This window comes from Oreochromis aureus, linkage group 5, assembly GCF_013358895.1.
Source record: "Oreochromis aureus strain Israel breed Guangdong linkage group 5, ZZ_aureus, whole genome shotgun sequence".
Classification (NCBI taxonomy): Eukaryota; Metazoa; Chordata; class Actinopteri; order Cichliformes; family Cichlidae; genus Oreochromis; species Oreochromis aureus.
In genome coordinates, this window is record NC_052946.1 from 24698518 (window position 1) to 24724289 (window position 25772).

The window sequence follows — 25772 nt, forward strand, 5'->3', positions numbered from 1 at the left end:
TTCTGTAGGGTCACTTTGGCTTTAAAAATCAAGTTTAATGTTTCATTCATACATGGTAACAAATCAGGTCAAAATTGTTACATGCGCTAAAATTTGACATCACATTAGCAGATCCTGGGATGGAACTTTGCACTTATTTGCTCCAAATCTAGGCTACATAACTGTTTTGACAGGCACATGTCCCATGAAAGAACTAAGACTTTTGTTGGCTCTCGGCTTATCAGATACATGTAAGTCAGTCTTCATGTTTATTTGATTGATTGGGCTCAAATCAGATACCGCAGGCTTGCCTGTGTCCTGTCCTTATTCTCTGCTTTCCTCCTCAGTTTCTATGTTCTTTCTCTTTGCAGTAGTCTTCTTTTTTAAACTCATGTGCTCCTGGGTCAGTTCGTCACTTTTATTTTGTATGTAGATGGACTGAAATAAATAAAGGCAAATTAAACATTAAGTGTGCTGTCTGCTGTAGATTATATACGCAATACACAGGTTCAGTAAACAATTATTTGAAATTATTTTAGTGGTTAACATTGGCATAACTACATGTTTGTTGTACTGTAAGTTAACTGTACAGAAATCATTTGTCACTGAATGTGTTGTTCTTTTGAATAACTCACCAAAGCAGTACTGCGGCGGGCTACAAGTTTCACATCATCTACAGACACGGTGCTTCTTTTAGCATGCCTGAAATGAAATTTGGGATTGGAAGCCATGTGGGCATATTTGAATAGTTGCAGTTTGAGTAACAAAGTATTTTTGGTTAAGTTGTTAATATGGTGCTGGGAAGAAAAAAAAATGCTTACCTTGCAAAAGCCTCCAGGTCTTTTGCAAATATATCTGTTAAAAACAAAGAGTGAAATGTTGATTTCAGTCCGTTGCAAAACTGCATTAATGTTGACCATTGTGGATCCTCTGTCCACTTATGAGTTAGAATCATTTCAGCTCCATTCATTTCCATAGCTATTGCTCAAAAGTTAAATAAAAATAAGGGAACGTGAGCACAGTATAACAACGTAAACCTGACATATTGCAGTTTTCAGGTAAATGGACCATTTTGAAGCCATTTCACCTTCTTTGATGCAAATGAAAGTGAGAATAGGTTCACTAGAGGTGAAACAAGATGCCCCCAAAAAGGAAATGGTTTTGCAGGTTGTGGCTTTCTCCTTATCCATCCTGACTGATACGTGCTTCCAGTGATGCCTTTCTGTCCAGCCCTCCTCCTCTAATAGCCCATCTCCTGGTTTCTCCTCCACACTATGCTTGGAAACAAAAATCTTGTGACAGACCATATGGATGTGCTAAACTGGAGGAGCTGGACTGCCTGTGCAACCTAAAAAGGCTGCAGGTGCTATTTCATGTTCCAGTAATGACAAGGACAACAACGAAAAGCAAAACTATTACATTTTTAACTTGATAAACCTAACACACAACAAAAGACTACTGTACATGGACCAAACTTGACTACATTATTATTTTGACACAATTTTTGAATTCAGTGACAATTCTTAATTAAGTAACTGCACTTTATTCCAGGAATGGGGTTTAGGGTAAGCATAGGAAAAGTGTGTTTCCTGTGAACTCAAGAAACCCAGAATTTACCTTTGTCTCTTTTCCTTTTTGATGAAATCTAAGGAGTTCTGTAATGCCATTTCATTTCTACAATCCACACCAAAGAGGATATTAGGAAAAAAAAGCTGGAATTTTATCCCCATTTGTAGACTAAATTTTACATGCTTGCAAATTGTTGATTTAATCTGAGCCTAGAAGGAAAACTATACAGTCTGGATAATGCAAAATAATTTTACATGTGACTGGTCAAATCATATGATATATATATATATCATATGCTATATGCTGAAATATGCTCATTAAGAAAAGAAGACTGAAAACTACTACTTGAGTGTAACTGAATTACAAAAAAGAAGAATAAGCTAAAAACTGAATTTCATAATAATTTCATATGAAGAGCTATATTCCATCCATCCATCCTCATCCGCTTTATCCAAGATCGGGTCGCGGGGGCAGCAGCCTAAGCAGAGAAGCCCAGACCTCCCTCTCCCCAGCCACCTCCTCCAGCTCATCTGGGGGAACACCAAGGCGTTCCCAGGCCAGCCGAGAGATATAATCTCTCCAGCGCGTCCTGGGTCTGCCCCGGGGCCTCCTCCCGGTGGGACATGCCCGGAACACCTCACCCAGGAGGCGCCCAGGGGGCATCCTTATCAGATGCCCGAACCACCTCAACTGGCTCCTTTCGATGTGGAGAAGCAGCGGCTCTACTCTGAGCCCCTCCCGGATGGCCGAACTTCTCACCCTATCTCTAAGGGAGAGGCCAGCCACCCTTCGGAGGAAGCTCATTTCCGCCGCTTGTATCCGCGATCTCGCTATATTAAGCTATCTAAACAATATAACTGTATTTTGGGTTTAAAAATGCAAAACTGTACATTATGAGCTGTGACTGAATCTCTGCATGATATTTCATATATCCCTTATTGAAAAATGTGAGATAGAGCTGCTGCTAGGCAGGGTATGTAAATACCGCCACACTTTGTACTGACGTGCCAGTAAATTTTTATATTTTATAACATACACCATCAAAGAATAAACAATGTTAACACACATACACTCATTCACTTTATTATGTACACCATGCTATAGTCCTGTTTTGGACCCCCTTTTGCTTTCAGGACTGTCTTAATTCTTCATGGCATAGATTCAATAATGTGCTGGAAAAAGTCCTCAGAGATTTTGGTCCATATTGACACGTTAGCGTGACATAGTGGCTAGAGATTTGTCACCTGCACATCATGATGTGATTCTCTTTTTCAACCACATTCCAAAGGTACTGTTGGATTGAGATCTGGTGACTGTGCAGGCTATTTGAGTACAGTGAACTCACTGTCATGTTCAAGAAACCATTTTGAGATAATTTGAGGTTTGTCACATGATGTGTGATTCCTTTGGAAGCCAGAATAATACACCATGTCATACAATGGATATACTATTGGCATAAAAGAGAGGACATGGTCAGCATCAATACTCAGGTAGGCTGTGGTGTTTAATTAATGATCACCAGGTACTAACAGACTGACAGTTCATTCATTCATTTTCTACTGCTTATCCAGGGCCAGGCAGCAAAAGCAGCAACCTAAGCTGAGAAGCCCAGACCTCCCTCCACCTCAGCTACCAACTGAACCATTGATACAAGACAGGATAGATCCATGCTTTCATGTTGTTTAAGCAAAATCCTGGTCCTGCCATCTGTTGCAGCACAAATTGAGAATCAGCAGACCAGGCAACATTTTTCAAATTTTGTAATGTACAATTTTGCTGATTCCATGTGAAATGTAGCTTAAGTTTTCTATTCTTAGCTGACAAGAGCGGAAGCCGGTGTGGTATTCTACTGCTGCAGCCCATCTACTTTGATATACTGTGCTGATGCGCTTCTGCATACATTAGTTGAAATGAGGGGTTATTGTGTTATTGTTGCCTTCCTATCACCTCAAAACAATCTGGCCAGGGATCTGGCCAACAAAGCATATTCACTCAGGGAAATGGGCTTCCTGTATATTTTCTCTTCTTCAGACCATTCTCTATAAACGCTTGAGATGGCTGTGTGCGGAGAAAAAAAAAAAATCACAGTAGTTTCTGAAACACTCGGAAAACTAACCACATCACGTTTAAAGTCACTTAACGCCCCCAATTCTAGTGTACACGCGCCGAGTTGGTGCAATCTGATTGGCTGATTAGAAATCAGGTGTACCTAATAAAGTGGTCAGTGAGCGGATGTCCTCATTAGTTGAACACCTACCACACTGTCTGAATGTCGTCTCGGCTATTGCCGCTATAGCTTGTCGGCTGAACTGTCTCCGGTGGTCTTCACCGATCTTCTGGCAGAGACGACCCACTGTATAATGAACTGCAGCTTTTAACCTCTAAAACCCCAAAAACACATCACGTTAAAACACATCATAACGGTCTTGTGCAGTAGCTTTCGCACAGACCCCTTTGTGATAGCTAATATTAGCCAAACAGGCAAGCAGTGAAGCAAACTGAAACACTGTTACCTGGTGAGTTTCCTCTGTATCCACTGACATTTTCAAGTGGAAGAACTGTTGACAAACCAAACCGAAGATTTCCCAGACAACCACAACAAAGTCGGCAAAAAGGAAAGTCACAAACTGGAAGTTAGCTACTGCTGAAAACACGATATGTAACTTGTAAACTGATTTTTAAGCTATTTGCTCTGAGGTAACTGTCTGATATCTACAAAATTAAACTCGCGGCATAAATGCGTCAACAAACCAACGAGTCCGCCGCTTCTTCTTCTTCAGTGTTTTGCTTCGATTGGTGTCCAGAGGTTCCGCTTACTGCCCCCTCCTGGTGTTATTAGTCTTTTACATTTTAGTTCACTTCCAACCAGTGCTTTGACTGTGGAAAAATGACGTCACCATTTTTTGACTTCCCTTTAGTGAAGCCCAAACGTCTCTATTGCCCCCTGGTGTCTGGCTGCCGTAAGCTATTAACCCCACACACTCAATGTTAGTGTAAGTAAAACACTAAAGTCCACCTCAGATATTCATGTAAAATACACATTCTTCCATGTCACTTAACATGGAAGAATGTGTTTGTGTGGTCAATGGGTGACTTCTCCCAAAAGTCTGATTTTAATTAATAACTTCTAAAATGGTAAAACTGTGGTCTGACAGGGTTATGATGACAGCTTTGATTGATAGCTGTTGTCCCTGAAAATCTTGCTTGTCTCAGTTCAGGAACTAAAGCTGTTAAGCCGAGAGGTTATCCTTGTGTGGATTTGTTCTCAAAAACCCGACTCCCTTTTCTAGTAATCATTACACATACATGCCTTGTTTTCATTAACTGACCCATCATATCTTTTCTTTCTTTTTTTTTGTAGCCATATTTCCTGCAGAATAGCTTATGTGCTCCACTCTCCATTACACTGACTGTACCCTGTTGGATGTTTTGCTATATGAATTGCATGCAGGCTGGTTTTCAGTTATTGTTGCTACTCATTTTAAAAGCTTTTTTCCGAATGTTACTGTCCCTTATTGATTGTGTGCTGGCGCCGACAACAAGGTTGAAATGAAATGCTGAATCAATGAACTCTTTATACAGCAGATCTTGTTTTGAGTCACTGTCTTTCCTTAGTTGATTAGTTTCATAGCATCATCCTGTGGTCCAGTTGAGGTACTACAATATACAATAAATAAATAGACTGGTTCAAATATAGACATCCTCATTCACCCATTCATACAAGTACTTTTTCTATCCCCAAGTGCTTTTCTATTAACATTCAGACAGCTGAAGGGATTGAACCACCAACCTTCAGCTTACAGCACCTGGTATTATGAGGTCTCTCATCCAAGTACTAACTAGCCCCGACATTTCTTAGCTTCTGAGATCAGACGAAACATGTGAGTGGCACGGCTGTAAGCTCCAACATGCTTTAAGCTGCATCAGCAGCAATAATAATAATAATGATGATGATGATGATGATGATGATGATGATAATAATAATAATAATTTACAGATTATTCAGTTATTTCTGCTGCACTCATTTATTTCATAAAAATTTACTATTTAAAGTTCTTTACAGAGAAAGAAGTGAGTTTTACCTAAACTACAGGTTAGATGCTTTATTTAATGCTTGTAGAAGATAACTGCAATGATCAATGAAAACATCTTCAAAATGAACCAGCCAACAATTATAAGTAACCCTGGACAATGTTTTTTTGCTAATGACCTCATGAGATTTTGGGATGCATTAAAAGAATGAAAGATAACCCCAACTCTCTTTTTTTCATGTCACAAAAGGAGGAAAATCAAAAAGGCTTTTCTGGAGCAGTGATGGTGCTCTCTGTGGACAGCACCCTCCAGAAAGAAATCGATCAGCGCTCTACCTCCTCTTGAGTAATCACAGTGCATGATCATGCAGTCAAAGGAAGTACATAGTTTACAAAGTCCAGGGTTTGAATGAGATCTTTCCTCAGCTTGTACTTCAATTACCAATCAGCTTGAGAAGTCTGACAGTGTGTGACAAACACATGAGCGCACGAGAAATCATGCTTAATTTCTGCAACTTAGGTCACAGTATTACAGTCATGCTGATCTGTTGAGCAAAACCTCAGGGAGAAATGCTGCATGTGCACACGTTGCATTAGTTTAAAACATCTAGTGCTAGCATGGTGCATGTGTGTTGTCTGTCAGATGGTGCCAACAAGGACACTTCATCGGAGAGCAAGTCTAAACAACATCATGTATTTACTGTACTGGCAGACATGTTTTGGTTCTGTGATACTGGAAGCCGAAGGGCACCGTTGCAAAAAGAGAACACTTCCCCCCCACTTTACTATAAAACAATCATTCCTTTCATACGTCTACTTCTTTCCTTTATCTTTTTATAAAAGTTATTTAACCTCTCTCTACTTTTACTGCTGCTTCTGACGCTTCATAGGTTTAGCACGTTACTTATTTATGGCATCCTTTCATAACTGTGTATGGGGATTTTACCATCAATGTCCATTTAAGAGACACAAATCTCTCCCCCGCCCCCTTTTTTTTTCTCTTTTTTTTTTTTAAAGCAGAGAAATTGAATCTCAACATCTGTTATCACCATGTTTTAGAAAGTGAGAAAGCCTGCCATTTTCATTATGGCAACATGAAATGAATCTGTATGTGGAAAGACTAGCATTTCGTTTGATAAATATCCATAAACGTAGCTTTAAATTCCTAAGAAAGCTTGAGTATAAAACACTTTAGAATTGTAGAAAGTGTATTGTGCATCATTCTAAAATATAAAAAGGAAGAGATATAGTTTTTGTTGTGTTATGATGTCAGTTAACGAGACAATAAACACACAATGCACTTCATTTTGTGAGTTTAATCACAGAGTCCTTTTATAAATTTGTTTGCAGACTTGATCCCCACAAGTGAGCTCCTGAAAAAATTAAAAATAAAACTCATATTCATCAATTACAAAAGGGTAAAACAAACAAACAAAAAAAACCAGCAGGAGTTCAATGAATGGCATCAATGTTCAGAGGAAGCAGCATTTTCATTTGTATAGTTACAGTTGTACACATGTGCAAACACAGCATTGTGAATGTTATAAGTTAAAACATTAACAGGGACACCAGCATAAAGTTCAGAGTCATACCAGATGAAGCTCGTCTCCCTCAAGCCAGTGAGTCCACCCTCGGTTTCTCTTTTCTCCTTTTTGAACACACACCAGCTTTTCATTTTCCCAGTTGACCACAGACTGTTAGGGTAACAAAAAAAAAAGGATCATGATAAACTACAGTTTCCCCAATACATAAACATAAATGGAGTTTACACTGTGCAAAGAGGCTGCTTTTGTTTTGCACCACTGATCACAAATCTAATAACTACCTTTAAAACTGGAGGTTACATTTTGGTAACATTTTTACCTTACAGGTGCGGTTGTCCATTCCTTTCGTCACCTCCTCGAACTCCTCTCCGGTCTTGAATGAGCACTCGTAGTTTTTTAAAGTACTGAGTGTCTGAATAGTGAAGCAATCTCCGTCCTGCTTAATCACTTTCTGAGGCTTCAACATAGAAGCAATCTTGCGCGTTGGAAAATCAACACCTGCATGTCAAAAATGAGAGGGGTAAGTGACAACACTTTCAACAAAATGTTTACACTCCAAAAAAAGAAAAAGAAAGAAAGAAAGAAAGAAAGAAGAGTATAAACTTTAACCTGCCATCTATAAATTTTACGTACACCCAAGTTCAAGAACTCTTAACAAACTAAATATGAGGTTTTCTTCTAATCTCATTTTCTGCATGCAGACTTCCAATTTTCTTTAAAAATGGTGAAACTTACCAAGTGCAACCATGTAGCCCTCAAAATTGACATTGCTGACCATGTCCCACGTCCCACTGAGGTTGGCAGGCATTTTGGATGTTAGGTGGCCTCTTTGGAAGACGCAAACAGCAGGATTTCAAGAGTGGAAGGATGCGAAGTTGTCGGGTGGGCTCTTTTTATTGTGTGTCAAATGTGGGGTAAGGGTGATGCGTTGCTTATGCTCTAGTTAATTTGGGCACATACGCAGGAGGGTGGAGCAAGACTTTTGAAATAATGTGAGGAAACTACCCTGTTCCAAATAGATTAACAGCCTTACACGACGCAAGGCTTTTTTATTTTTATTTTAATATACTCAGTTTTATTCGTACTTTTACGTGGACTTTGTACTAAAAGAGGACTTACGCAGATGTGATAATAGCGTAAAAAGCTGGAGGTAATTAAATCTGTAAGCATGCACACCTGGAGTCAGTGTTTCTTTATGAATCGTGGTTTGTGTGGAGAGGATCGGCCTCACATCCAGCCCTGTAGCCGCCCAGTTTCTACCATAAATGGTCGATGCTAACCTCATGAAAAGAAAGTTTCTGATCACTGCTTATTTCTCTGTGCCAGTGCAGCCGCCATGCGTCAGTATAATGCAGTAGGCGATTTAACCCAGTAGCCAAGTATTAGAAGTTCAGGCCTGTGCATTCCGGGAGTGGGTGAGGGGGTAAAAGTGATGGCGAAAGGGCGCTGAAGAAATCTCATACAATTTCAGAGTGTTAGCGAGTTTTAACAAAAATAATTTATAAGCCTCTAAAATGTTAAAGCCAACTTAAAAAAAACCTTTTAAGCAGAACTTATTTGGGCAAATGTTCTGAGTTCAAGGAGTAAAAAATATGCATCCAAAGTGCAGGCTTGGACAGGATGAAATACAATCCTTCCTCTGGTCAACAAGGGCGTTTGGCACTAATACAACACGTGCCAGGGACAGTGTTACAGTACATACGCGTCTGGATGTGCAGCATCCATGTTTCTTTACTTGCTGGTCTTCATGGCATATCACAGCAGCAGATGGATACCAAAGAATCAGAGATTAAGATTGTAAGTACTCTCATACATCAAGATTTCAGAATGACTTTTGGTTTACTATGATCTTAATCTATTTTCTGTTCACTTCCCCCTTCACAGTCAACTACTGAATGTACTGTTCATCACAATTGTTCTGGTTCCTCAGTTCTACGTGATGGGAAGGTAACTGGGACACAGGCAATGGCATCATGCCATACAGCCCGCAGGTTACTCGTACAAGAAGGAACATGAAGTAAACAATGGTTTCTATTTTGGTTAAAGGCCCAAATCCTCAAGATACTGCAGGCAGCCCCTTCTGAACAACCTGTCAGCCTCAGTTGCTCTGTCCTTGATGGCTTCAGGTAAGTCCCATCAGCTCAGCAGTCCCAAAGCAGATACTCTCACAGCATTTACACAGGTTTAATAGGAACAATGATTTATTTTTTCAAGGTTTTGCAGTGATATTCACACTCACAGACCCAGTTCCTCAGAGCTTGTGGGCTGCCTACCATGTGTTTGGTCTACTGTCATGTGGCCAAGGTTTATGCACTACTATCCTGACTCTGACAGCAGCTGCATGTGTAAGAAAAAAAAAGCAATATTAGCCAGTTCAACCCCCCTAAAAAAAACTCCTGCAGCATGTCAATGATTTCTATGTACGGTATGTTCACAGGCCAAAACCACCCCTGAGCTGTACTACATGTCCCTTGTCCTAACAGTGGTCTCTGCTATCAGTACAGGTGAAAGACAACTCTCCCTTTCTCTTGCACACTGGAGAATTCATTCATTCCTAAAATCTTCATTTCGAAGGACTAACACCTGCTTCTGTCCGTTTAGGGTTTTTCATGGTCAGAGGAGGACTGTGGCTAACCAACAGGCGCTCTGTGACAGATCCAAGCAGAAACAATGAGTTATAAAACACTCCAGCTGTCCCACAATGATATGTGACACTACACATGTAAAGAATTCATGAGGGCTCCTTGCCACCAGCAGCTTGTAATTTTAAACCAGGAGAAAGAAAAAGGGAAAGTGACTTAATCCAGCTCACATTTTTTTTTTTAATGCACATTTCAGAAAAGCAGCTGTTGATTTTCTTTTTGCACTGAGGAAATGTATTTCATGTAACAATTTATCACTAAAAAAAAAACAATATTTCATACAGTAGATTTGACATGATTATAAGCAATTGTGTGAATGTAAATTCTGAATTGGATTTTTATCTTATTGCTGAAGCTACAATAAAGAAATTCTAGCATGAAAACTAAAATTAAATCTGTTGATTTAAAGCCAAGGTGTTCAGGAACCCTCATCCAAATGTTTTAATATAAAGTAACTGTAAGAATTACTTTCATATTAAAAAAAAAAAGAAAAAAAAGACAAGTGCAACTTCCAGTTGTTTTTTTTTTGTTTTTTTTAAATTTTCTTATTATAGACTGTATTGACAGTCTCCCAAACATCATTTCAGATGTTACATATGAATTCAATACAAATCACTTTGTAAAATTCTCAAACATAAAGCAGGAGGAAAGATATAAAGGTATGGAGAAGAAATCAAATCACTTCAAAAATGCAGTGACGCAGAGGAAATCAGACTATACTGCTGTGGCTTACTACAACAGAAAATCTGTGTTGCATCATATGAAAATGTGTTGTATCATATGAAAATGAAAATAATGTATAATGTCGATTTACACTTGCCTTCAACCACAGTGCTTAACAATTTTTTTCTGGACCACCGCCTAATGAAAGACTTAGCTCACTGATGCCCTTAATTAACATTATCTGTAATTAACACAATCATTGTTTATGTTTCCTGCAATGTATGCACAAGCTCTTTAATCAAAATGATATTTTTAATGCTAAATATATGCATTAAATTTTGAAAATTAAGGGGTTAATGTTTAAAAGAAAGCAAAAAAAACCCAGTAACATTAGCAAATTATTATTTTTGATGAAGATGCCAAATTGCAGTTGGAGAGAAAAAAATAGTTTTAGTGTGTTTTTAATGGCAGGTGGTCTACTAAATTTGTTAAACACTGTATTCACAACAGACTAATATAGCTGAAGAGATGAAGGATGTGTTTAGCAAATGTTTTCCTACTTTGTTCCTAATCTTGAGGCACAAAGACAACACCACTGCTGACAATTAGTGGAACTGAGATTTTATTTAAAGATGGTCTTCAATAAAGGAACCAAAAATATGATGTAGTGTTAATCTTGTTTCGAATCATTTTGACTCATAAAAGCACCTCCAGGTCACATTAATAGAAGAAAAATGTGATCTGAGTATGGGAATGTGATTAGCTCTTTAGTAAAACACATATTTTACATAACCTGAAGAATTTTGTTAGAAATGTCAGTACCACTCCACAGAATAAAACATTCAACCAATAAAAGCAGATTACACAGTAAACTTCATATCTTTGAATTCACCTGAGATCTGTTGTAATTCACACATACAAAAACCCAAATTCACCTGTGTGTGTTTTAACCGTCTTCCAGCAACACAATAGTCATCTGTGCTCTGTGGTTTGCAAAGGAAACTTCATATATTCCTTTAGATTCCCACTCACTTCACACTTAGACTTCAAGGATCAAAAATCTTCATATGCATTTCACACACACACGTAAAAAAATATTCATATGAGGTCTAAACTTGATTTCATTAATGACAAATTACATGTACTCAGCATCCCTTCTAACTCATTCCTGGTTTATAGTATCGTGTTAAATCTATTCCATAACCTATGCTTTGGCCTGACATGCACCGTCAACCGGTGTGACAGGTATGTTTGGTAATATCCTCTGTAAACACAGATTATTGATTAGCACCAGTATAATTCCTCTATTTAACAAAATCTAATGGGCCGTAATTGTATAGCTTGCTTATTGTGCTAATGAAACACACACATGCTGTTATTCTTGTTTTCCAAGCTCCAACATAACATTTAAAAAAGAGATTCTTTGCCTTCATAAACTCAAATAATTTTGAGTAAAATGAAACTAAAACATATAAAAGCAAAGGTTTATTTATTCAAATAATTCATCATTAAAGAAAATATGCCAGGTGATAGGTTAATGCTTGGTATAAACTAAATGTGTACCAATCAAGTACCTTTCATTTGACCAGATTGCATTAAATGTAATTTCTTACATTGTAATTATGTAACACAAATGCTTGGAAAATATACATGTAATCAAATTACCTAAAGTTAGCATTTTGGGCATAAATATTTTTTGGGTGCACCTGTATAGACCGGGTCGTTTCTGAACTCTTATCTACTTCCTGCGGTGCTGTAAAACTAACTATTGATCAAGATTTATTAGCTCCAAGTCCAACATAAACGGCTCAGTTTCACTTGTAATGGCAGTTCAATGCACCAGCGTACAATGCAAACTATGTCCACTCACTATGGTTGCGATGCAGATTTATTGCAGTGCAATAAACTAGGCTTAACTCTAAATTCAGGGTTATCGTCACATTATAAAACACTTACACCTTACATTCACCTTGTGGAAAACTCCTGTTCCATTAGTTAAGCCTTACTGAAGAGCAGTTCTTTAAATGTAAGAAACCACAAACTTCTTCGCTGCTTCACAACCACATGGACACCAACAAAGGGCTGTTTTCAACAATGTTCTACTGATTTCCTATTTTGATCAAGTCATTTGGTCTATGCATACACTGTTATGATCTCAAACGGTGCACTGGAGGGAAATAAATTAGAAGCCTGAAAGAGTTTAGCAGTTATGCTCAGTACATGTGCTTTGAGTTAATAACCTTTCCTATATGGTCCTATGTGCTGGTTCATATATTCTTTCTCACCAACCAACAGTCCAATTAAAGCAGCTCCAAAGACATTTGTCTGATTGCAAGGTAGAGATTACACTCTTATCCTAAAAGTGCATCATAGTCTATGTACCAAACAAGGTTACCATTTGTAGGCTTCACACCAGTGACAGGCCATTTGTCTGGATTGTCCTTCACGCGGCTCAGCTGGGTGATCAGCTCGTGTTTCCCTTTGCCCATCACCAAAAGGGCAACTTTGCGCGCTCGATTAATGACATTAAAGGTGAGGCTCATACGCTGGTGTGGCTTGGAGGGGCTCTCAGTGAGGGCCACTAGACTATCGCCAAGTTCATCCACTTTGCCACCGGGGAACAAAGAGGCTGTGTGGCCATCATAGCCGACACCCAACAGTACAAAGTGGAAGCTGGAGCTGTTAACCAATTTAATGAGTTGCTTCTCGTACATTTGCGCTCCTCCATCTTCCTCCACACATAGGCGCTGGTTGAGATGCACTGGCATGGGGTGGATGTTGTAATACGGGATTCTCACATGTTGCAGTAGATGGTCATGCAAGCTGCGGAAGTTGGACTCCAGTTCTGTCGGCAGCACGCAGCGCTCGTCCACCATCCAGACATGTGTGTTCCTCCAGGGGAAGGTGAAATGGTGATCGACCAACCTGTGAAACAGAGCAAGGGGAGTAGATCCACCGGAGAGGGCGAGATGGAAAACACCACCCTCATAAATAGCTGCCTCTGCTGCTTCCTGAATATCTGCAGCGAGCTTGTCAACAAGCTGCTCGGCCCATGCAGACACCATTTCAGAACTGCGAAATTTACCTTGCATCACTTGGAAACCATTTGTGGATGTGCCACCCAACTGATCAGTACTGATTATCACCACCTCATTGTTGTAGCTAATGTCTTTCCCTTTCAGATGGATGTCCAGCACGTCTGCATTATCAGCACCACCAGGGTAGATGCGTGGAAATGTGCTGGCTAAACTGCTGAGCAGCGGTGTCCATAAGTCCCAGGAAGCCAACAGGTTCTCTGTACTAATGAAACTGTTCTTCCGTCCAAAAAAGATGTGAGAAATAAGTTCTGCATAAGCTTCCTTCTGCTCCATTGGAGTCTGGATGTAGAAGTCCGAAATAGGCAATCCAAAAACGCTGATGTCTTTGTGCTCCGTCACTTCCTTCCACTCACTGTCTACTAGAGCTGGCTTGAACAAATTCTTACTAACAAGAATTGCTGGATATTGAAGGCTGCCATGTCCAAAGTAGAAAACTATCTGCTTGGGCTTGCAGTGAACGTTATTGTGGTTTTGAACACAAAAGATGTCATTTTTAAAAAGAATACGTGCGTATCCCACCCGCTCATCTAGCATCTTCCCTGAGATCAAAAGGATTGGCATGCCTTCATATTGCGCGTCATCAATCTGTGCGAGTACAGCTAAAAAATAGAAACACGAGTAAATATTAGCATCTAAACAGCGAAGGAGATGTAATACAGCGAACATACAGCAGAATGTATGAATGATAAGAAAAACTTTCAGTACTTGCCTGCAAATGTTGGAGTGTGACTGACGTGATCTTTGGTCTTATTCAGCTCCTGCTGAACTTCTGCTTTGTAAGTTTGGTACTGACCGATCACAGCTTGATTCTTTCCTAAAGGCAGCATGGAACTAAGGATCTGCAGCTTGTTTCCAAGGACTTCCTCACTTCTGCTCACGTTCTTGGGAAGCCTCATGGTCAACAGTGTCATGACCTCAGTCAGGTGGTTCTGTAGCACATCCCTGATGACCCCATACTGGTCATAGAATGCAATGCGACCTTTTGAGGATAAAATAACAAAGACAGAGTAAGAATGCATGATTCAATCTAAAAAAAAAAAAATGTGTCTAGGATTTACCCACGTCTCAAAATACAGTAGTAATTAAGAGAGTTGATAAACCCTTTAATCACCTTTAACATCCAGAGTCTCTTTCAGTACAATCTCCACTCTCTCGATGTGGTGCTTGTTCCAGATCAGATCAAGTAATTTTTTGTTTTGTATTCTAAAAGGAAGTATCTTTGAAACCACCTTTGAAAAAAAGAAAACATAAGATGTTTGGACTTAGATTCAGATTCATTTAAGAGTCAAGGGTGGAAGGCATGCACTGTGTAGGACTTCCATACCTGTTTCCCCAAGTAGTGGTCAATTCTGTACATTTCTTCTTCCGTCAGTGAGCTGCAAAGTTGAGATGCCAGTACCTGAGCACTCCTGTAGTCATGTCCAAAAGGTTTTTCAAGCACCACCCTCAGCCAAGCCCCACTTTTTGGCCTGCAACTACTATTAATCTTCTCAGCAATATCTGCATATGCAAAAGCTGGTACTGAGAGGTAAAAGAGCCTGCCTGCCTCCGTCATTCCCTCTTCTTGAAGCTGTTGCTCAATGTGCTTGGCCAGATCCTGATAGTCCTCTAATGACTTTAGTTGGCGATACTGTGCGAGCCGCAGAAACTGGTCTTTCAGCAGAGCGCAGCGCTCCTGAGAAACATCATTTGAGCAGGAGACTGCCTTCAGAATCTCAAAGAGCACCGGTGTGGCCTTTTCAGTGGGGGACTGTCCCCCGCCATAGAAAGAAAAGGTGTTTCCACTACTGACTTGGTTGATATACAGCTGGAAGAATCCCTGCCATAGGTACTTCTTCGCCAGGTCACCCGTGCCTCCCACTATGACCACTGAAACATGGCCAGGTCTCTGTGCCTCCTCACTCTCCTTACCATTTCCTCCCTGGGTGCACAACGCGACCAGGAGGAAGAACACAGTCAAAAACATTCTCCGGTCCTAATGGTCCAAACCCCTGTATGAACACAGCAATGAAAGAAGGGCATTCATCTCAGGAACACTATGCAATTAGGAGATGATATTAAAGCTAGAAAAAGTTTGCAGATTGTTTTCATAAGCTAATCGTTCGAGTGAATAGTTGTCTGTGTCTATGTGACAGCCCTGCAACAGTATGGCAACTGGTCAGCTGTGACACACAGTGGCAGCCACTGTGGGGAATATTTTCTTGGCACACTTTGTACCAAGCATGTTTTAAACACCCTAACCTACCTGAATATTGTTGCTAACCATGTCCATCCTTTTACAAGCTCATTGTACCCATCTTCTCATGGCTATTTCCAACAGGTTAATGTGCTATGTCAAAGAGCTCAAATCATACCCAACTGGTTTCTTGAACATTGACAATTAATTCACTGTATGCAAATGGACTCCATAGTGACCAGATCTTCATCCAGCAGAGCACCTTTGGGATGTGGTAATTCACATCATTGATGTGCAGCCAACAAATATGGAGCAATAAAAATCACAGAGCACCTTTACAGCACCATAGATACGCTATGAAGAATTAAGGCAGCTCTAAAGGCAAAGGAGGATCTGACCCAGTGCTACCAAGGTGTAACCAATAAAGCAGCCAGTGGGTGTATTTGTGACATACAGAGTGCCGTCCGACAAGAAAAGCCCCCAAAATGGTCAGTTTTACTACCCTGATGCATAAACAAACAGTTAACCAGAATATTTGAATATTGATTTTCTGTTCATCAACTTTCAGCCTTGAGCGCTTCATAAAAGAAAACTAATCACCGAAATTCCTCTGGTTACAAAGTCAAATGAAATATTAACAGAGACATTAACGCAATTCCACTCGTGATGTAATATATTCAATCCCTGTCTTTGCTCATTACGACTATCCAAAACATCGTGTGCAAAACAATATTTAAAGCATATCAGTTAATACAATAGAGCTAAAAAACATACTTAGCAAAATCTCTGTCCTGAGCTTTTCCGAAGTCCCTTGAGAGGCAAAGATACTGTCATGAGTGTAATGATTACTGGATACTGGTGGATAAGGGGCGTAGCTTTTGCACTTTGCTCGGGGCGTTGAGCTTCCAGTACAAGAGCTGAGCTGTTCTTGGTGTTTTGGGGAAATCCAAATAACTTACTGATGATTTTTCAAGGACCTGCAAACATTTATTGAGCAAGACAGAAATGCTTGAATGAAAAATCAATAAACTAGAGGAGTTATTCATGCTTTTCCTGTTTCTGTGCACTGATGTTGCTTTTGTTGCAGTAGTGCAGCTGCAACAAAAACTAGGAGCCAAGAAAAACTAAGACTGTTTAATTAATAAATCAATCTACAGCAGAGTTGGTTTTAAACAGTTCTATTTCTATTTTTAACAATGTGCTAAAAACAGCATAGATATTGTAAGTCCAAATCACCATGACTTAGACACAAGTAACACATTTAATGGGAACAAATGGGATCCCATGCTCTGCTGAATGAACACAGGGTCACAAACTGTAATCAGAGGGGAACAGTGTGAGAACAGGCAAACAATCCGCACTCATTAATATCCAAAACACCACTATCAGGCACAAGAAAATCTCTTAAAGGTATCTATTGAACTTTGTTTTCTCACTGCAAAACGTGACTATGACGGAGAGTAAAAATTATTCACAGTGAACTGAACACCGGCAGAAAGAGGCTGATTTTATTACTGAGTGCAATATCTGGAATCGCTACAGCTTGAATGTTTGCACAATGCAAAGCAAACAGCAAAGGCCACCCTCATGAAGGCAGGCTGCTTCAGCGGCAGCTGATTTTTTTGTTTTACTTTTTTTAGAAGTACTGCAGTCATCAAAACTGTTGGTACTATTTCTTTGTAGTATTTTGTTTATATTGTAATCCTGCCTCACAGATCAGCAGATTTTTAAATTTTTTTTGTTTTGCTTCTTTAGGGTTCTTCTGTAGCTCTGACCTACATGTGGCACTTTGTTCCTCGTCAGTCAAAAGCTACTTTCATTTTCTTTTCCCTTTAAATCAGCACAGACAATCTTCCTTTCCACAGCCATGCTTCAAATTGACTCGTCTATCCGTGAAACTCTTTATAAATAGCAAAGGGGAAAAACAGGGAAAGACTGCATCTTCTGTTCTACCGTGCACATACGATCAAGTGACTATCCCATATCTTATATTCAAAAACCCTCCAGGCACTGGTGAAATTCTGTGGACATCAAGTGCTTTTTCCAGGTGCCAAGTTAAACCACATTAGAGTCCACTGACGATCAGCACAATAAAAGATTTGTCTGACAACTGAGCAGTATTGATGAGGACTGGAAAAAGCACTGAAGAGATATCCTGTGTTCGCTTTCTGTCATTGTGGTGAGATCTGTCACAGTCAAGCCTTAAGAAGAAACTCCAGATAAAAACTGCTATTAATACTAATTAAACTGCTCACTTATGGATATTAAAAAAAACTATAGAACCTATTCATTCATCCTATATTACCAATAAGTAATTTCACTTACAAAATGCAATGCGAACACCAAAGGCCACCTCATGAAATCTTTGGAGCTCTCAATATAGCAGGACTTATTGAAATGTGGTCTGACTTTCATCTAAATTGCATGTAGAGACAAAACTCTACTCACTGGCACTTTATTAAACACACCTTGCAAGCACTGAGTTGACTGTGGGGGGTATTTGGGTACAAAGAATTCATTATTGATGTTTAGGAAACCAGCTTGAGATGATTTGAGCTTTGAGATGTGGTGTGTTATCCCACAGTCACGGTCAGGAAGATTCCACAGGTAGACCAGCCGAGTAATAAAAAGTGTACCAAGAAACCAGTTTCTGAAATGCTCACACCAATAACAATTATGTCAACTTCAAAGTCACATAAATCACTTTTCTTCCCCCATTCTGATGCTCAGCAGGCTCTCCTGACCATGCTTACACGCTTAAATGCACTGAGTGGCTGCCATATTGGATTGGCTTAGATATTTTGGGTTAAGGAGCAGCTAAACAAGTGTACTTAGTAAACTGCCCGGTCCATATGAGCACTTTCAGCAGCAGCAACCTGCAGGGGGAGTTTTACATCACCCCCTTCTTTCTTCCTGAGCATTTCAAACGGCGAAAAAGCAAATGCAATAACTAGTCCAGTAAACATAAATGCTGCTGTTAGAGCTCAGCTGCCACCAGCTGTGGTAACGTCCACAGGGGTTTGATCTGAAATTCACAAGCCATCGCTACAAACTGTAAAACTGTACATAGACACAGATGCTGTATTGAAGCCGCCTGCTTTCCACACAGTCGCTCGCCTTCCTGGCACAACAGGCAACAAAACCACGACGTCACATGAAGGGTGGTCAACATGTTTATCCCACGAGTCCACCTGCTAGCTGCCACACTTCACTTCCGCTACCTACACGCAATACACACGGCTCTGCAAGCCTCTCGGTAAAAGTACAGCCGTGTTGGCGCTACAAAAACACGTGAAGCAACTAAAGCAGAAATGTTCGCAACCGACAGCGACAGACGCACTCTTTAAAAAGTTATAACTGGATACGACGAACCTGCCCGGTGGCGAAGACTACCGCGCGCTCTTCCTGTACCAGTCACGTGACACCCCTCAATCCAAAGGCAGGCTGCTAACATGATAAATGCATGTTTTCCAAGACTTTGAGCTTCTTCTGCGCAGTTCTTTTGAATGATGCCGTTTGAAAACATTACCATGTTGACCAGCGTGTTGCAGGGTGTCATAAAATGCGATTGTAAGGATGGTTTGTTAATGAGTGTCCCGAAAACCTTGAGTTGAAGTCAAGGTTGACTGAAGTCACGCACTGGAGGCATTAAAACATCATGGCAAGTGTCAAGGACCAGACTGACGGTCAGAACCACTCTGAAACTCGATTTGTATAAACCAGCTTATATTTGGAGACGGAAAGTAGGAATTAAACTGTTCTTTGAACTGATTGTTTAAGGGATTTCGTTTATTCCATTCCATCTTAAATCATCAAAAAATTTAGAACATTTTCTACTCAATCACCTCTGATTTACCTGAAAATGTCATGTTTTAATTTTAACCGCATACTTTTATATATGTTTTAGTGTTTTTTCTTTAAAAATAACACACTTTAAAATCTGAGGCGGGGTTAAATAAACTATTAAACATTAAAGCCTACTAACAACATGTTATATTGAAGTAAAAGTAAAAATTTTACTGAAATTATTGTATATTGCCAAATATAAAATGAACCAGTCCCGTTTGCCCTTTATTGCACTATTGCACTTATACTGATTTTATAAAGAATCCACAGTTCAGGGTCAAGAGCCGAGTGCATGAGGATGAATATCTCACCGTGTTCTATGAGACTTTTATCAGCTGTTCTCAGTCCCTGTCTGTTGCTCATGACTTGGCGGCAGATGCACTCTGCAGCGTATTGCTGTAACAAGGGCGACCCCTGTTGGTGTCTGAGCGATATAGCTCTTCTACTTGTGTTCTCCCCTTCACCCTCTGAAAACTCAAAATACTTCATCTCAGACTTAAAAATAACGTGGTTAAATAACCTGCCTTTCATCTGCAACTATAGAAAAATAGAATTATTTAATTAAGAGATTTTAACTGGATGGCATTCACTGCATTATTCAGCTGTCTCATGTCATCACGCCTACCTCGGACAAAGCAGGTGTCCTTTTGGCTGAATAATTATCTGATTGTTGTGGACCACACTGCCAGTAGTCCTTTCTGGTCCTCCCTTGTATTTTGGCTGAACAGATGTGGTTGTTTCAGCAGCTTTGACTCAGCGGGGTCACGTGTGTGTGAGTTAACAGCTAGTTAACTTCTCAACCTCTCAGAATCCAACTTAAAATCTTACTTTCTAACTTAGTTGGAAGTGTTTGTATTGCATGGATTTTGACACTTCTAGGCAAAGTACTTGTTAAACAATCTCACCACAGCATCCTTCAGTAGATGTTCAGTAGGCGTTTTGGAGCTTTTCAGCACAAAATCTTCCTAAACTACTTTTCCCAAGGTTATGGAATGATTTTCAACCTCAGCTTTTAGAAGATTTTAACGTGTTATTAAGCTAGTAGTTAATAACATAACAGGGCTTACAGAAAAAAAAAAAAAATAAAAGAACCACCTAAACCTACAATTATGATTACGACAGGAGGCACACACAAACCAAATAACCTCACTACTACCTTGCAAACAGCTGTAATGCCGGTGATCGAACCTCCCAAGTTGGCTGGCTACTGTGAAGTGTAAACAGTCAACAGGATGGAGCATCCTGTGTTTGTGTGTGTCACAGACTGTGTGTGTGCGGAGGGAAGGGGAGTGTGTTGCAAAAGAAAAAGAGCCCATGCAGAGTGTGCTAGGCCAGCTGTCACAGCTATAACCTCGACTTGAGAGGCCACAGGACGCAAGCTGGAGGGCCACCGTCTCTGTGTGTGTGTGTGTGTGTGTGTGTGTGTGTGTGTGTGTGTGTGTGTGTGTGTGTGTGTGTGTGTGTGTGTGTGTGTGTGTTGCCACCCCACACCCCCCAGACATTCCCCACAACCCCTGGCTTCCTTCCTCCTCTTTGTTAAGCCTGCGGGGCAGACTTTGTCAAGCTGAGCACACAAACTGATGCATATGAATGCCTGCCGTCATCTTTATTAGGCCCCCTTGCCAACACCCATTACATTTAACACGGGTCTTTACTGAAGGAGATTTCACTCGCAGTCATGCTCTCATCCCCCAACTCACTCTCAGGCATGTAGGATTAAAGCAGCCGCAGTCTGGGAGAAATCCGAATACACAACCTGTTACATGCTAATAAGGAAACTTAATACTGAGCAATGAACAAAGGCTCATTTTTTTTAAATGACTGGTTGTTCCGGCGAGTAATTTTAAAGTTGGTTAAGACTTGTTATTTGATGTTTAGCTTTAAAGGTAAAGATAATTACAGCCGGTTTTATATTTCAAAGGTGAGACAAAACGTGTCAAACTGTATTACCTTCTGTTCTTGCAAAAAAAATATGCCCATATTCTGTGTTGATTTTTCTGCAGCTGCTCTTTGAAGCAGGCAGTGCTGACTGATTGGGGCAAAGTCACAAGGAGACATAACCTATGTATGTATGAGTAATGCTCCTGTGTTTTAACCACATTCTCACATTTCTTTTCTTCATATTGCAAAACTTGTCTGAACGTGTTCTTTCCTTTTGTTTCCAAGTGCTACGTTGCACATAACATAGCGCACAGAGACACCAGACACCCGCCCCAAATTCCAGTTCAGAGAGGCAGTATTTCCAGTGGTGGCATGTGGAGCTTTAAAAAGGAAATGACTGAGGACATCAGGGGGAAAAAATGCACCTTTTCAGATAACAGACAGTGAAGAATAAAGACATTTCCATAGCATCTATTCACCGTTTGTAAGACAGATAAATGGGTGTTTTTTTTAAGAAAAAAAAAAAAAAAAACCCTATTGTGACATTATAAAGTTTTGTGGTTTTTATTTAGTTTTCGGTGACATCCTGCTCCTTGCTTGTGTGGAGAGATACATACTTTGTCCTCTTGTGCGGAGCTGAGATAGCTCCTGTATTTGTCCGTACATGATTTTTGTTTTATGTTCTTTTCAAGCTGTGAAACACAACACACGCATTGTGCAATTTTTCTTCCATCAGATAAGTTAAAGGATTTTAGGCTCACAGAAATCCTTTTGAAAGCAGCATGATTATCTCAAACATGTCTCTCATAAACTGGAAACTGAAACTGGAGTGATTTTCCTGTGATTCAGATTTAGTCATCTTATCAACCTCTTAAAAAAAGCAGCAGTTTCACTGAAACTGTAACCTACATGTTTAAATAAACTACTGGTTCCATTTATAGCCAGTTATTTTGATTATAATAATGCAGTAAATGAATACAAATTTTGTAAATGTATGCACCTTAATATTTCCATTTTATGCTACTTTGTATTTCTACTTCACTGCACTTAAATTATTTTACACTTTGTACAGTATTTACTTTACAGCAACAGTAATTAATTACATTTCAAGTTGAGATTTAAATACTTGGGTGCTAGTGCAGATCAGTGAAGTCCAGAGGGTGACCCGTGTGCTGAAAGGCTACGGCAGGGGTCTGGGTTCAGTTCCGCCCCAGGCCATTTCCTGCATGTCATTTCCAGTGTTCTCTGCTCCTCTCTTCCTGTCTACTTTACTGTCCTGTCATAAAATGAATTAAGACCAAAAAATACAACAAACACACAGGAAATAATAATGATGAGTTGTTTTAAATTAAACTACCCAGTGGAATAAATACAGCTTGCAAATAAAGTAAACAAAACAGTAATTTAATCATATAAAACTGACAATGGTCTTTATTATGTAAGTTCATATTGTTGGCCATTATATTTACAGTTATGTAAAAGAAAAAGTGATTTTTCACGGGACTCACCCAAGATTAGCTTGTAGGACCACATACTGAAGCAATCACTTTCACTTTGATTTTATCAGTCTCTCTTATTTTAGTTTGTGACCGTTTATTTATGCACAGCTCTCTGAAGGCTGATGTCCGGACCTTCACTGGGCCATCACAGCACCCTGATTATTTTCTTTTTCAGGCATTTAGCTGTACATTTGCTGCTGGGTTGAGATTATTGTCACATTGCATGATCCACTTTTGGCCAAGCTTGAGCTGACAGACAAAGGGCTTCATATTTGAAGCTAGAATACTTTTCTATACATAGGAGTTCACGGTCAACTGAATGACTGTAATGTGCCCAGGTCCTGTGACTGCAAAACAAGCCCAAATCCTTATCCGTTCACCACCGTGTGCTTATATGCTTTGCTGGGTTTTTTCCTACTTGGAAATGTGCATTATAGCCAGAAGTCTTGCAGTTTGTTCAAATGCAACTTTGAAAAGCTTTTAGACACAGAGAAGAGGCTTTGTCTTGGCAACATTTCCCAACAAGCCATATCTGTTCAGTCTTTTTCTAAATCTAGTGTCACGAAAGAAACATTTAGCATATTAACAAGAAGTGGGTCTTGGTTGTTTTGCAATTACTCTTAGCATTGCTGGTGAGTGACTGAGTTTGCTGGGATGTGCTTAGTTTTTCACACGACGGCATAGAGTCCTGCTACTTTATTTAAGTAAATAATTAGAGTGCTACCTTCACTGTTAGGTGATAAACATAAAAATGCATACACAAACGTGTGAATCCATCATTTCGTAACAAGGGTTTTGGGGGCTCTCACTGAGAAGTGTGGTAGAAAACAGTAGGTGCATTTCATGTTAGTGCCACACAAAAACACCCCAGTACTTTCAGTGGTGTTCCACCTCTCTGTTTGCTGATACGACAAAAAGTGTAAGGAAAGCGGGGGTATGGGGGAGCCAGGTTTGAATGACATGGTGTTGCTGCCACGACTGTTGTTCACTGACCCACAAAATGCAGGCCCAGCCCCCAGTGTGAAGTACTTTTGTGTTGTCATCACCCTCAGAAGCCCGGGACCTGTGATGGGAGGGTGTTTGAGCACCCGGAGGGTTGAGCGATCTGAGGCGGCAGTCCACTCTCCAGAAGGACACATGCTCTGTTAGGTGGCTAAAAAGAAGCCTGTATTGTAATGAAAGCATTTGCATACTTTTGTATTAGAGAGGGTATTAACCTCTGACACCTTTGAGAACTGGTTGACAAGAGGCCACTTCTCACAGTCTAAGCGTTAACACACTTGAAAATAACACCTAAGCGTACCTCAGTGTGTATCAAAATCAATAAAGAGAGGAGGAAAAGGTCTGCTTAAGTTTTTGAGATTGAAGTTTGCTTCAAGTGGCGGTTCACCCTCAACATAGAGTGTTGGAGGATTTGAAAATGAGGGATCTTGTGGATCTTAAAGCATGATGTTGGCTCTTTGAGACTGAAAACCAGACCAAATGTTGTTGTTTTTTTTTCCTTAAAAAGAGCTGTCAAACTAAAGTTCTCTTGCGTTGAGTGACTGATATGAAGAAAGTGTTTGGGGAGTCATTAACAAGTTGCAGATGGAGAGAAACCAAACGGTGTGACATTAAGAATACATTTTTAAAAAGTTCACTGTTAGTTGATTTTATACAGAAGTGGTATGTTTTCTTCTTTTTCTAATGGAAAAAGTAGCCTAAAAGAATTACTCTTATCAGCCCAAAATACAATTTGATTTATAAGCAATTGAAGGAGGGTGGTTTGAAGGTCAGAGAGTCGTAACTCAACCCGCACTTAACTTGTTAATCTATTTCTTTCAGTGGTATCTTTCATTTTGTCTGTTGTATGATTAATGGCCGTGTACGGTAGCGTTGGACAAGACATTGTCCGACTCTTCAGTTGAGTTTTTTTTTAAAGGGGTCTTTGTGAGGACCGTTGGCTGTGTATGGCTCTGAGCCTGAGGGGCTCTTCTCTCCAAGTACACGCTGCTTCACAGAGAAGACTTGACTCTGAAATTCCTCCAGATAAGAGTTGCTAGGTGATGTTATTGTTAGATCTTCTTTGTGGTCGCATATTCATATCCAAATTGTAAGGTTCTTTATGAGGACTGTCTCATTAGTAGTCATATATTCATACCAGACCACCCCCCTACTTGACCCCTCCTTTACAAGTCGTGGGAAAGACAAGCCCTGGATGGGATGTGGAGAAGGACTCAGGCAATTACTTGGAAGATGGTCAACTTAAACTCACTTTTAAAAAGGCCAAATACATTTGTAGTGTATTATTGACATTTAATGGAAACATTTGCAATCAATGACAAAAAATTCCAGAACATAATAAAACATTGGCTATATATTATTAGTATCTTTTTAGACAAGATTGAATATCAAATACAGCAAGAAAGAAAAGACAGAAAAAATAATTAGTTGTTTATCTACATAGGTCGATGCTTAATCTTTAACTGAATTCCCACATCATGTGCAAAACTCTAAAGCTACGTTAGCAACAGATGGAAAGAAATAAAAAGAGTTGAATTAATACCAAAACAAATTAAAGCTAATTTTATATGTATTCTTTGTTAAAATTAGCTTAAAGCGTGGCAACTATAGTATAATTAGAAACAGATAAGATGCATTAGTAAAGAAACTTTTATAGATCTAACTCTAACAAAATATGTTTGAGATGGGATTTAAAGATCAGATATAAATTTAATGTCTTAAATTTGTGTAGACCCATTTGTTGACATTGGTGAAACATAATAAAATGCCATTTGCACTACTGTTTTGCATAGTATCGGTCTTATTACTTTTAATTTTACTTCAGTATCATTTTTAATTCGA

General features: G+C 39.6%; 4 protein-coding genes and 1 long non-coding RNA gene across 8 annotated transcripts; 2 read left to right on the forward strand and 3 right to left on the reverse strand.

Moving 5' to 3' along the window:
• Window positions 1-14: 14 nt before the first annotated feature.
• On the reverse strand, window positions 15-4418 carry cenps (centromere protein S). Its single transcript, XM_031757646.2, has 6 exons — window positions 4300-4418; window positions 4062-4106; window positions 3806-3929; window positions 801-834; window positions 615-681; window positions 15-417 (listed from the first exon to the last, which is right to left on the reverse strand). Exons 2-6 carry the CDS (start codon window positions 4089-4091, stop codon window positions 304-306), a joined length of 369 nt encoding a protein of 122 aa, XP_031613506.1. The 5' UTR covers window positions 4092-4106; window positions 4300-4418; the 3' UTR covers window positions 15-303.
• Window positions 4419-6880: 2462 nt separating this feature from the next.
• On the reverse strand, window positions 6881-8000 carry rbp7b (retinol binding protein 7b, cellular). The gene is made up of 4 exons (XM_031757591.2): window positions 7859-8000; window positions 7443-7621; window positions 7172-7273; window positions 6881-6952 (listed from the first exon to the last, which is right to left on the reverse strand). The coding sequence occupies exons 1-4, from the start codon at window positions 7929-7931 to the stop codon at window positions 6899-6901; spliced, it is 408 nt and encodes a 135-aa protein (XP_031613451.1). The 5' UTR covers window positions 7932-8000; the 3' UTR covers window positions 6881-6898.
• Window positions 8001-8375: 375 nt separating this feature from the next.
• Window positions 8376-10262, forward strand: LOC120440207. Of its 2 annotated transcripts, none has more exons than XM_039612137.1 (6): window positions 8376-8920; window positions 9008-9070; window positions 9170-9249; window positions 9338-9468; window positions 9561-9627; window positions 9725-10262. In XM_039612137.1, the coding sequence occupies exons 1-6, from the start codon at window positions 8847-8849 to the stop codon at window positions 9802-9804; spliced, it is 495 nt and encodes a 164-aa protein (XP_039468071.1). In that variant the 5' UTR covers window positions 8376-8846; the 3' UTR covers window positions 9805-10262. The 2 variants fall into 2 exon arrangements, with proteins under 2 accessions (XP_039468071.1, XP_039468070.1); XM_039612136.1 differs by having other exon boundaries at window positions 9054-9070.
• A 770-nt stretch (window positions 10263-11032) lies between these two features.
• h6pd (hexose-6-phosphate dehydrogenase (glucose 1-dehydrogenase)) lies at window positions 11033-19205 on the reverse strand. 3 transcript variants are annotated; one of them, XM_031757562.2, is made up of 5 exons: window positions 19075-19205; window positions 14851-15517; window positions 14638-14755; window positions 14236-14505; window positions 11033-14125 (listed from the first exon to the last, which is right to left on the reverse strand). In XM_031757562.2, the coding sequence occupies exons 2-5, from the start codon at window positions 15490-15492 to the stop codon at window positions 12780-12782; spliced, it is 2376 nt and encodes a 791-aa protein (XP_031613422.1). In that variant the 5' UTR covers window positions 15493-15517; window positions 19075-19205; the 3' UTR covers window positions 11033-12779. The 3 variants fall into 3 exon arrangements, with proteins under 3 accessions (XP_031613422.1, XP_031613420.1, XP_039468069.1); XM_031757560.2 differs by having other exon boundaries at window positions 16477-19101; XM_039612135.1 differs by having other exon boundaries at window positions 15772-19101.
• Window positions 19206-19278: 73 nt separating this feature from the next.
• Window positions 19279-22289, forward strand: LOC120440208. The gene is made up of 3 exons (XR_005613071.1): window positions 19279-19388; window positions 21552-21613; window positions 21715-22289. It is a non-coding gene; the product is annotated as an uncharacterized LOC120440208 (long non-coding RNA).
• The last annotated feature ends 3483 nt before the right edge of the window (window positions 22290-25772 follow it).

Bases quoted from the DNA above. Each gene is read 5' to 3' on its own strand.
- h6pd (XM_031757562.2), bottom strand. From the start codon at position 15,492: ATGTTTTTGACTGTGTTCTTCCTCCTGGTCGCGTTGTGCACCCAGGGA. The intron at 14,756-14,850 runs GTATGGAAGTCC...TTTTTTTCAAAG, and splicing joins ACCACTACTTGGGGAAACAG to GTGGTTTCAAAGATACTTCC. The intron at 14,506-14,637 runs GTGATTAAAGGG...TATCCTCAAAAG, and splicing joins AGAGACTCTGGATGTTAAAG to GTCGCATTGCATTCTATGAC.
- cenps (XM_031757646.2), bottom strand. From the start codon at position 4,091: ATGTCAGTGGATACAGAGGAAACTCACCAG. The intron at 3,930-4,061 runs GTAACAGTGTTT...TTGGGGTTTTAG, and splicing joins ATACAGAGGAAACTCACCAG to AGGTTAAAAGCTGCAGTTCA. The intron at 418-614 runs GTGAGTTATTCA...TATTTATTTCAG, and splicing joins CCCGCCGCAGTACTGCTTTG to TCCATCTACATACAAAATAA.
- LOC120440207 (XM_039612136.1), top strand. From the start codon at position 8,744: ATGAAATACAATCCTTCCTCTGGTCAACAAGGGCGTTTGGCACTAATA. The intron at 9,250-9,337 runs GTAAGTCCCATC...TATTTTTTCAAG, and splicing joins TCTGTCCTTGATGGCTTCAG to GTTTTGCAGTGATATTCACA. The intron at 9,628-9,724 runs GTGAAAGACAAC...CTGTCCGTTTAG, and splicing joins GGTCTCTGCTATCAGTACAG to GGTTTTTCATGGTCAGAGGA.
- rbp7b (XM_031757591.2), bottom strand. From the start codon at position 7,931: ATGCCTGCCAACCTCAGTGGGACGTGGGACATGGTCAGCAATGTCAAT. The intron at 7,622-7,858 runs GTAAGTTTCACC...TTTGACATGCAG, and splicing joins GGGCTACATGGTTGCACTTG to GTGTTGATTTTCCAACGCGC. The intron at 7,274-7,442 runs GTAAAAATGTTA...TTACCCTAACAG, and splicing joins TGGACAACCGCACCTGTAAG to TCTGTGGTCAACTGGGAAAA.